General features: G+C 50.1%; 5 protein-coding genes across 5 annotated transcripts; 4 read left to right on the top strand and 1 right to left on the bottom strand.

Annotated features, from left to right (window-relative positions):
- The first annotated feature begins 212 nt into the window (after window positions 1–212).
- On the top strand, window positions 213–3021 carry BDR25DRAFT_299660 (uncharacterized protein). Its single transcript, XM_033689208.1, has 2 exons — window positions 213–385; window positions 445–3021. Exon 2 carries the CDS (start codon window positions 532–534, stop codon window positions 2701–2703), a length of 2172 nt encoding a protein of 723 aa, XP_033554751.1. The 5' UTR covers window positions 213–385; window positions 445–531; the 3' UTR covers window positions 2704–3021.
- On the bottom strand, window positions 2902–3501 carry BDR25DRAFT_299659 (uncharacterized protein). The gene has a single exon (XM_033689207.1). It carries the CDS (start codon window positions 3407–3409, stop codon window positions 3185–3187), a length of 225 nt encoding a protein of 74 aa, XP_033554750.1. The 5' UTR covers window positions 3410–3501; the 3' UTR covers window positions 2902–3184.
- Window positions 3502–5032: 1531 nt separating this feature from the next.
- Window positions 5033–6581, top strand: BDR25DRAFT_321066 (aureobasidin resistance protein Aur1; the record flags this gene model as incomplete). The annotated part of the gene is made up of 3 exons (XM_033691945.1): window positions 5033–5466; window positions 5617–6212; window positions 6265–6581. The coding sequence occupies 3 exons, from the start codon at window positions 5033–5035 to the stop codon at window positions 6579–6581; spliced, it is 1347 nt and encodes a 448-aa protein (XP_033554749.1).
- Window positions 6582–7599: 1018 nt separating this feature from the next.
- BDR25DRAFT_330527 (FAD/NAD(P)-binding domain-containing protein) lies at window positions 7600–8982 on the top strand (the record flags this gene model as incomplete). Its single annotated transcript, XM_033692536.1, has 3 exons — window positions 7600–8230; window positions 8322–8755; window positions 8803–8982. The coding sequence occupies 3 exons, from the start codon at window positions 7600–7602 to the stop codon at window positions 8884–8886; spliced, it is 1149 nt and encodes a 382-aa protein (XP_033554748.1). The 3' UTR covers window positions 8887–8982.
- Window positions 8983–10725: 1743 nt separating this feature from the next.
- On the top strand, window positions 10726–11007 carry BDR25DRAFT_161338 (ankyrin; the record flags this gene model as incomplete). Its single annotated transcript, XM_033684046.1, has 1 exon — window positions 10726–11007. A coding segment is annotated over one exon (282 nt), but the record flags the coding sequence as incomplete, so codon positions are not given.

The following is an 11007-nucleotide window of genomic DNA, read 5'->3' as shown; positions in this document are numbered from 1 at the left end:
ACTGAAACCATGTGGAAAACCACGTGTCTTGTGTAAGCTATGTCTTTCACTTGACAATAATTGTTCCATGGTTACGATTGGCGAGTAGTCAGCACTCGATGATATCATGTCTCGGAACAGGTCCGAGATCGAGGGAGAGAGAGCACGGACGAGGTACTTAGGAGATCGCCAAATTTAAACCCCGCCACCCTGAACCTCACGTCCTCTTTACATCAACACCCACGTCGACCTTCAACACCTCCAGGGTCCTCTATCACACTTTCTACTATTTCCCAACATATCTTCAGCACGCGCTGCTTTCGGAACACAGACTGACCCTTCAACGCGCTCCCTCTCAGCTGCGATCATGCACACGAGATTGAAGCTGCTACCTACTGCCGTCACAGTATGCATTGCAAATCGACAATTCACCAAGGCACAGCTAATCGTGTTCACCGCTTCTAGCATCTTCTGAATAGCTCTATCTAGACACTCTCCGATCAATCCGAAGAGTACCTTCATTAGACCACCCAAACTCTTCGATCTGCTCTTATGCCGTCCGAACCAGATGACACATCATGGGGCTTCGGCCCTGCCTTGGATCTGATCGGAAGCTTGAATTCCTTCGACGCTAGTCCATCGCCTACCATGATTTCTCCAGAATCGACTACAGATGTCGAACTAGACAAACCCACCATCAAAGAAGCGGACACTGAGCTGAGCACCTCTTCTGGTCTGCAGAAGTTAGGGGATTTTGGGAAAATCTACGATCTCTTAGGAATTCCAAAACATGCGCGAACAGTTACTGTTTATCCCGAAGATTTTGATACCGATGCGTCATACAACTCTGACGAAGCACTCGCCTCCCCTCCCCTAGAACTAATCGGTGTTCCCAAGAATGTTGAGGCCAAAATCGAAGTCGAAATAGAGACAGAGGTCGAAGTCCAGGTCGGAACGGAAAGTCTGCCCAAGGTCGAAATCGAAGCTGAGGGCGAAATTGAAACCGAGGTCGAGTCCGACATAAGCGATGGCGAGGATAAGCCTGCAGAGTCACCCAACAAGGTGTTGACCAAAAAACAGGCAAGGCAAGGGAAGAAACGACAACGAAAGGAGGCTAAGTCTCTTGCAAAAGCCCAGAGAGTGCATGAAATGCAAGTGAAAAACCCGGTTGCCCAGGAGAACCCGAGGCAGCATTCCCCAAAGAAGGCGCAGCTGAAGATTCAAGAGAATGACCGAGCAAATGGGAGCCCGAAGCAAACTATGAACAAACATGTTCGGTCCCAGAATGATTCACCTTTACTTCCGAGAAGCCTCTCGGTAAAGCAGCTACGTAAAGCCACCGCTGCGAAAGCAAAACTTTCGCAGAAAAATGCCGGGCCTGTTCCCTCTCCAAACCAGCCTACATCGTTCGCTATAGATATTCCCTCTTTACCAGCTGAAGGCATGCTCTCTGGGGCCACTCTAGGATTCGTTCCCCAAGAGTCTTCTTTGAGCCTTCAGTACCTTATGCTCGACCCACATGCTGTACCATTCCATATCGACACGCCAATGGGGACGTACATGCAGCAACTTCCTTCAATCCCATTGACACCTGGCTACGAACACGGCTATAGCTTCTCTCCAATTCCCCTCTGTCAGAATGGCGCCCAAATGCATTCGATATCGGTTCAACCTACCTATGTTACCAGCCAAGTGCACCAATTCCCTCAAACTTCGACTCCTGCTTCTTCTTCAAATGACCCAACTGCACGAGTGGCTCCCGCACATCCGCGATATACCTTACGGTCCAACTCCTCTGCGAATAAAATTCAATCAACCACTAATAATCAACTAAAAGCAACGAACTCTACTCTACCTCCAGTACTACCAACAGTCCCTATTGGCTATACACTCAACCCTCGACGTGGTGAAGATCGTCACGAACACTTCTTCCTGAAGCTTCTGCGCAATTTCCCAGAGGACAAAAAGTGGATGGTAGCCCCAATGCAATTAAGCAACAATGGAACTTTCCCCGGGGGTATACATGTGATCGTTGATGCTTCCAATATTCTCCTAGGATTTCAAGAAACTCTCAGACCATTCAAAGAAAGACTTAAAAAACGGGATCTACGCTGCATGGATATTTCTTTTGACGCCCTCATTCTACTCATGGAACGACGTCGCCCGGTTGCGAAACGTATTCTCGCTGGCTCTACCAAGACCTCCCCTCCGTTGCCCGCCTTTCAGACAGCCAAAGCAGTAGGCTATGAGGTCAATATAATGGAGCGAGTCTACAAGACGAAGGAAGTCACCGACAGGGACAGGTTCTTCATGGATGTCAATGCCAAGGGCTGGGATGCCGCAATCAAACAACGGCGCTCTAATGGCGATGATAGCGACTCTGAAACGGGTGCATTCACTGCCACTCCGCAGACAATCCAGAAATGGGTTGAGCAGGGTGTGGACGAGCTACTTCATCTGAAGATGCTCGAGAGCGTTTGTGATTGCTGGGCGACTCCAAGCACAATGGTCATTGCGACTGGAGATGCGGCTCCCGCAGAGTACTCGGGTGGGTTCATGGCGCAGATGGAGCGCGTCATGGAGCGTGGATGGAAGGTCGAACTGGTCAGCTGGAAGAAGCAGACCAGTGCTGCCTACCGCAAGAAGAAGTTTCAAGCGAAGTGGAAGGATCAGTTCAGGATTATCGAGTTGGATGAGTATCTGGAGGAGCTCCTCGATATTTGACTGACTGAATGACCTGCGCTTTATTACATCTGCTTCGATCGATTTCGGCGGATTTGACAAACTTCGGTTACATTAGCCTGACCTCATTCTCAGTTGTATTTGAGGAATGTGGATGGGATCATGAATGAGATCCTGACTGCAGGCATGGATGATGGATGAGCATGCTATGAAATACTTGACTAAGTATTGAACACGATTAGTCCCAATGCATATGCATTAATCCAAACAGCAGCGCTCTTGCATTCTCAAATCGTTCTTGTGAGCTTGTTGCTGAACTTTGGGATATAGTAGTAAGGATACCTCACCATGCACTTACATGGTCCAAAATCCAAGCAGTCTTTGCCTCTTTGAAGTCACAACATGCTTTGCTAACTACATTATGTGGTGGTGATAGAATCAATATTCCTAGACTGTTAGAGCATGTCAGTAGCCAGTCAACAAACCTTCCTTCTTGCGCCCCTTTCGAACCACAAATTTTCAATCAGTCAGCCGCAATGTAATATCGCATTCCGACCAAAATACCGAACAAGCGCGAAAGGAGGCTAAGGTTAGCGATGCTCGACCATTTAGAGTCAGACAGCTTGAGCTTAGACCAAGGGGCGAGCTGAGCCGTGCTAAATGACGATGAAAACACGCGGGTAACCTGAACACGGGGTTGGGCCGCGTTTCTGAAACGAGGCTTGTGGAGTGTTTTCTGACAGGACATTTGGTGGTTGGATGCACGTCGACAGTTGGAAGCAGATGATGTGTGACTTCGTCATGAGGGGAACCAAGGACTGAGCAAGGCTGGGGGGGGGGGCAACTGTGAGAGAGGGGGGAGGAGGGCAGGAGGGCAGGAGGTTAGGAGTTTAGTTAAGGTTTGGGGTGTTCGCGGTGGTGGGTGCGTTCTTTTAGCCGTTGTCCAGGTACCCAGAAGAAAAAATTCTTTTTGTTGGGCGCATGCCTGTTCACGATATCAAAAGTTCGGGACTCGGATTCCAGGGATCCCTTTAGCATCAAGACGAACACTGGGAAAAGGAAATTGCGGCAGTGAAATCCTTTCCGAGCGTGAGCACAGGCTTGGCGCGATGAGGATTGAAAATGGGAACGAACGGCATTCGGGACCCGGGCTTACGAGATGCCGAGCGGAGGACGGAGCTAGACTGCCAGCCGATGACTGATGCGGACAAAAGCGTCCGGGAGATGCGATGTGATTGTCTGATGTGATGTGATGAGATGAGATGAGATGTGAAGAGGAGAGGAGGGGATTCGTTTGAACGATGTTTGAACTTCTGCAGCCCAGGTGTTGGAGTATCAGTGTGGTTGAGGGTGTAAGGCGTGCATGGTGGGGGAAGTGTTTCATGTGTCTGTGCCTCGAGGCATTGGTGATGCTTTTTAGGAGAGGGCTGTGGGACAGATCGTCGTGGGCGCTGCGCCGACCGTTTTTGCTGCGGTGAGGCTGAATGTTGTGACAGGTCTCGATGGGCCGCGGCAGAGACGGTGATGGAGATGTGTGTTGATGTCATGCAACACTCGAGAGGGTCGGGTCTGAGGTCGCTTCCCGATAATTCTACGAGGGAAATGTTCGGGGATTCAGGACGTCGGAGATAGACAAAGAATTGTCGTGTTGTTCGGTTCTATGCTGCAGTGGGACCATTGATGTGCTACCGGGTTGGGAAATGCGAGATGGAGACGCAGATAGCGACAATGGTGAATCACGCGAGCATCAATTTGATAGCAATGCTGCTGCACACCTGCTCCATCCAACAGCAGCATGACTGAGGAATGAGTTTCCCCCCTGTTCTCGGCGCTGATTGGTGCCAGCGTGCAGCAGTGCTAGACGGAATTGCTCGTTCTCCCACAGCGCGATGTAGCTCGCGTGCGTCTCCAGAATGTCCTCTCAGTCCATCTCAGTTCTTGTGGCCTGACAGCACTCTGTGAGGGCACGAGGCTCCAATGCTCAAGATGCGCTTCTCATGAGCATTCACATCGACACCAAAATAAACGAAATTGGGCTGATGGGGCTGGCTCCGCGCGCCGCACACATTGGCTGCTAAGCGCTGGAGTCACGTCCGTGCGTTTCGCAATTTGAACGACCCCGGCCTTAGCAAGCCTCAGCCATCCGCCGACTTCCACCAGCTCTTTCATAATCCGAGCCTCCCTCCTCTCTCTCCACCGCCCGACTGGCCTGCTGGACCTCCCCGAGAGACTAAACACACTCCCCCCTTCCCCCATCCCCCCCCCCCCCAAAAGCACTCCCCGCCCAGCAGCCTCTGGTCGCGCGTGTGCCCTCGCCCTCGACGCCTCCGCCTAGGTCCTGCTTCTGCCGCACAGCAATCCCCGAGCTATCATGACGAACAAATCCTACCTCGCATTCCTCGAGCACTCGACTGCAGTCATGCTCGTAAGAGCAAAGGTCCCCGGCTTGTCGCAGCTGCCCAGCTTCATTCCACATCGTGTGCGCAGAAAATGGCGGGCCACCCGCTCGCGCATCCGCAGCAGACAGTCTCCCACGTCATCCATCGCCTCCCTCGAAACCTCCTTCTCCCCCGCCGACACCCTGCGCTCGCTGCGGACCCATCCGTGGTCCATATACGATGGCCAGTACCTAATACTAGCCATTGTGGCCATCTTCTCGCTGTCCGTCATGGAATCTCCAGGGCCCTTTGCGAAGACCTTCGTCGCCGCGCTGCTCATGTTGGGCCTCGTGTTGCCAGCCATACGACAATTCCTCCTCCCATTTCTCCCCGCATTAACCTGGATGCTCCTATTTTACTGTTGCAAGTACGTTGTCCTCGCATTTTCTTGCGCCACCATGCGTCGTTGCCCCCTCCCATTGGGCATTGTGGTGCCTTGAGACGGTGTTGTAGCACAGCCCGCATCCCTCACCATAGCATAAATGATTGCGCAAACAAGCTGACCCTGCAATACTAGATTTATATCCAGCGACTATCGGCCTTCGATTTGGGTCCGTGTTCTTCCTGCGCTCGAAAATATCCTGTATGGCGCCAACCTGAGCAATATTCTGTCCGCGCATAAGCACGTCGTTTTGGATCTTCTGGCTTGGATACCGTACGGCATTGTGCACTATGTCTCTCCCATTATCGTCAGCGCGTGCATGTTTCTCTGGGGCCCGCCCGGAACACTTCCGATCTGGGCTCGAGCATTCGGATACATGAACTTGGCGGGCGTGATCATCCAGCTCGTTTTCCCGTGTTCTCCGCCATGGTATGAGAACCTCTATGGCCTGGCGCCTGCAAATTACTCTATGCCGGGCGATGCCGCGGGGTTGAAGGCCATCGACAAGCTACTTGGCGTAGATCTGTATACCTCCACATTCCATGCATCGCCAATGGTTTTCGGCGCATTCCCATCGCTACACTCCGGTTGGGCCACACTCGAGACTCTGTTCATGGGACACGTCTTCCCTAAACTGTTCCCGTTCTACGTTGCATACACCATGTGGCTGTGGTGGTCTACCATGTACTTCTCGCACCATTATGCTGTAGACCTTGCTGCGGGCAGTCTTCGTAAGCCATCTCTTTCACACAATTTCGAGGCCTTCGCTAACTCAACATATAGTTGCTGGCATTGCATATTTCTGGGCAAGAGCCAAGTTCCTTCCTCGCGCACAACCTGATAAAGAGTTCCGTTGGGATTACGACTATGTCGAGATCGGCGATCCTCAAGACGGCTCAAGTTATGGGATGTTGGACATATACGAAGAATTCCATCCACAATCCGATAGCGATGAATGGACCGTTGGGTCCTCGTCCTCCGCATCGTACTCATCTGGGGGCAGGAGTCCATCTACAGGATCTCGATCACCTGTGGACGACGCTCAAAGCCTCTGGGAAGGCGACACTCTTGCATCCGACCATGAGCACGAGCTCCGATAGCCAACCCGCTCTCCCATTTTGCGCCTCAAATAATCGCAATCAACCCAGCGGACACGCTTTTCACGACTTATGCATTACACGGAGTTTTTTCTAAGAGCATTTGCAGCGGCCATTTCTATTCTTCACCATTCTCGCATAGAAAGAGCAGTTCGTTTGAACTACGCTCAACTAGCATGGATCCTTTTTTTTTGTCTCTTCACATTCCAAATTCTTTGATACCCAAATTCGGTCGCTTCTGTAAAAGTACCCTTGTACAATCACATTCGCTTCCCGGGCCCCGGCTGCTGATCTTTAAGCGGCGGGATCCCTACTGCATTTAGCCTGCGAGGGCTCAAACACTCACCACGAACGAGGATAGACGTGGTGTTGGGAAAGGAGAATTGGGGTTTAGTATTGAACGAGATGGACATGTCAACGATGCTTGAACAACGGGACAGGGAAACAGCCGGTTGATGTTGTCGATGCTGTAGATAATTATTATTACTATAATGCTTAATGTGAAGGGTGGATGATGGAAACTTCAGGGCCTACGCTTTTGGAAACGGTGATAAGTCTCGAACGGAAGTCCGTAAGGCATTCCTTGGGGTTTGACGATTTGGAACCAGCCCCGGATGACTGAGTAACTGCGACAGCTTATTCACAAACGAAAGGTGCAAGACTGTCGTCTCTGGCCAGGCAGAAGTTGGGATAGGAATCAAGCGGGGTAGCTGCTCAAAGCTACCCCTCTATTTACAGGTACACTAGTCGTGACAAGGCAGTTCAGCTTGGAAGGACAGAGTTGGTGGAATATTATTCTCGCACTCTCTCTATAATTCCCATTTCCCATCTTCCTCTGTTCTATCTATCTCATCCTCCAGAAACCATTAAATCTCAAATCTATCTGATTCAATTCATGTTCTTACGTCCCACCCTGCTCGTCAATTCAATCGATTGCTTTCTTCGACGTCGCCTCACGGCTAACCTCAGCGGATTTAAAAGACTCCTCTTTGCTTTGTCATCTTCTAGCTTTCTGTCTACTATGGCAACTCAACACTACGACGCCCTCGTTCCGGGCTCCGGTCAAGCAAGTACCCCGCTTGCTTCACACCTGAAAGGCCTGGGGCTCTCTGCCTGTCCCGTCCAACGCTCTCATATTGCAGGGTGCTGCGTCAATGAGGGATGTACTCTCACCAAGACAATGGTTGCCAGCGGACGAGTAGCATATCTTGCCCGACGGGCTAGGGAGTGCGGCATTCACCCTGGCCATGGAGACATAAAGGTTGACATGCAGAAAGTGAGGCAGAGGAAAAGAGATATTGTGACCAGCTTCCGGGGTAACTCGGACAGGAGGCTTAAGGATGCAGGGGTAGATGTGTTGATGGGAGAGGCGAACTTCACAGGAGAGAACGAAGTCCTTATCGAGCTCAGCGGAGGAGGCGAGAAAAAACTAAGTGCAGACAAGATCTACATCAACCTCGGTTGTCAACCCTCGAGGCCCAATATCCCAGGACTTGCTTCCCTCGACCAGTCTCGTGTCCTAGATTTTACTTCTATCCAAGAACTCGGTGAAGTCCCTGGGCATCTCGTCATTCTAGGTGGAGGGCACATAGGCCTCGAATTCGGGCAGCTCTTTCGACGACTTGTGGCGAAAGCCACCATTATCTATCGCGGTTCTTGATTGCTGGCGAAGAACGACGATCTCGAGCTCGTGGATTGCATGGAGGCTATTCTCAATGAAGATGGGATTGAAATGCTCTTCAGCATCCAAGGACCCAGAACTCCCAATTTCTATCTCCGTAACCACAAACCCAAAAACAACTCTCAGCGTCCGAGCCTCGCACATCCTCGCAACCGGCCGCATTCCCAACACAGAAACACTCGGCTTGGACATGGTAGGTATCAAAACCACACCACTAGGTCACATTATCACCACCCCAACACTCTCTACAAATGTAGATGGTGTATTTGTCCTAGGCGATGTCAAAGACGGCCCAGCATTCACCCACATTTCCTACGACGACTTCCGAATCATTCGCAACAATCTCACTACCCAAAACTACAAGACACAAGGCGCCGTGAAAACAACCAACGAACGCGCTACATATATTCCCTCTGTCGAATACACAGACCCACAATTCGCGCATATTGAACCAAAATTTGGTGACTTGAAAACCTTCGCTAAGGGCAGGAACTTAGTCTGCTACCTCCAAGCATTGGAACATGGGTTTCGCGGGGTTTGGAGGGGGATGAGACGAAGAGGTTGTTGAAGGCAGTTGTGGATGAGGGGACCGGGCAAATTTTGAGTTTTTCAGCGTTGAGGTCCTGAGGGAGGGAGGGGGGTTGATGGCTGTGGTGCAGATGGCGATGTTGGGGTGTTAGGTAGGATAAGTTGAGAGACATGGTTGAGAGACATGGTTGTTAGGCATCCAAATTAGAGTGAGATTTTGAATAACCTCTAGGTTGGGGAGAGGGAGGTGGTTAAGGTATAAAACAATAATCAAACCGAAAGGATGGAATACGGATACTTTACTATCTGTCGACTCTTTCTACAATCTTTTGGTCTCTTTGTAGGCCGAGTTCACTAGTAATTCTGTCCTATTCGATGGCTGCAGATTTGCAACTTAGTAACACGAGTATTCCTTTTAGGCTCCTTTAAGACATTAGAGGGCGAGGCCTTAGTTTACATGTTCTGTCTGAACGTAGGAGGGTGCGGCGAGGACGAGACTGGTGCGTGCAATGTAAAGCCGATCCAGTAAGTTTCTTCAGGACACGGTGGGGTAGGAACGCGTGGCGATTAATTTGTTCCAGATTTATCAAGCAAAGTACGTATCCGCGGTCTTCAGTCATCTTCTCTACGAATCTACAATGCTCATTTAGGTGGGTTGTTGAGGTTCTCTAAAGGGGAAGAGCTGGAGAGAAAAGCATGGTGTGGGCTGAGGCTGAGGCTCATGGAGCCTTGCCGTCAAACAAACAAGAATGGAGCCAACCGCAACGCCAGCGCTTGCTCATCATACCAAGCATCAGGTAGATGGCGGAGGGTAACTTGGTAAGTCTTCTGGGTCGTTGTGCGTATTTCACCATGACCCCTAACTAACTTACTTCAAACCGCTCAGCCTGATGAGGCACTCGACAACCTCGAGATCAAAGCCAGCGCCACCTACGAATGCATCAAGGACTTGAAGATATTTCACCGAAATGCGCAAGCAATGGGTATCGAGATAGCCAGGAAGAGCTCCGCGAAATAATTCTCAAGGTTGAGATTCTTCCAATCGTTCGAAACAGCTATTTGTCCGGAAAAGTTACAGCTACTCTGCTGAGGTTAGCTTTTCAATAAGTCGCAAATAACTACGGCCCGAGTACGAAATCATTAGCAAGTGACAACACCCTAATATTGTGAAATACGTCGATTTCGAGTACAAATCGAGGAAAGATAAATGGAATGCTTCAATATACATGGAGCATTGCTCTAGAAGAGATCTCTCCTAATACACCCCGAGGCATGACGGTCCTGGGAAAATAATCTTAGAACAACAATTCTAGGAGATGGTTTACCAGCCATCTTCAGCTTTACTGTATTGCCATTATGGTCTCATCGTACATGGAGACGACGTTGATGAAGCCGATTGGGAGAAGACTGTCCTTCGCCGAGATATCAAGCCCCGCAAACAGTACGCCTAGATGACCAGGATAGCCTTTCTTTGACCAAAGCTGACGGGCGTTATAGCTGCCATATCATCTTAACAAAGTAGTCACTTAAGCGTCAAGATTTGTGATTTCAGACTCGCTAAATATGAAGCGTCAACCTTTTTTTGGATCTCTCGTTGGAGCAATAGGCTTCATACCACCCATGAGCCTCTTAGTGAGTCTATGTAGTATTTGACTGATTAAATTAGTAGGAGATTGATGACGATATGAGGGATTAGTCGCCAAAAACGGACATTTATTCTCTTGGGAGTGAGTTAATGTTCCAGGGGCATTTCAGCATCAAAACAAAAGCTCTTATTAGAGACCATGCAGAAACTTAATTGCACATCACTTGAGGAGGGAGCAAGAGAATGTCTAAAAAAAAGTGCACATCTAGAACTCCTGAGGAGAGACCAAGTACTCCAAGTTTGTTCAGGTCACCCACAAACATGCTCAAGGCACACACTCTCAGAAACCGCTCGTACATTCCGCGGCAGAACGTGGTTTACTGACCGCGCTCACCAAATCGATCGATAGAGGAGAGGAGATTGACCTAAGCTCACCAGGTCGTACCAACCCTCTACATCTGGTAGTAAGCAACGGACATCTACCAGTAGTGAGGCTACTACTCGAGACGAACCCCGACCCATATTGTGAGTACGAAAAGGGGCAAACGCCACTATTTCACGCGGCCGAAAAAGGTCAAGACGCCATTGTGTCATTGCTTCTAGCCTATAACGCTCAGCCAAATCGTACAACCCCT

Source organism: Lindgomyces ingoldianus, assembly GCF_010093535.1.
Source record: "Lindgomyces ingoldianus strain ATCC 200398 unplaced genomic scaffold BDR25scaffold_1, whole genome shotgun sequence".
Classification (NCBI taxonomy): domain Eukaryota; kingdom Fungi; phylum Ascomycota; class Dothideomycetes; order Pleosporales; family Lindgomycetaceae; genus Lindgomyces; species Lindgomyces ingoldianus.
Note: the sequence above shows the minus strand (reverse complement) of the source record. Positions and strands in the feature narration are given on the sequence as shown.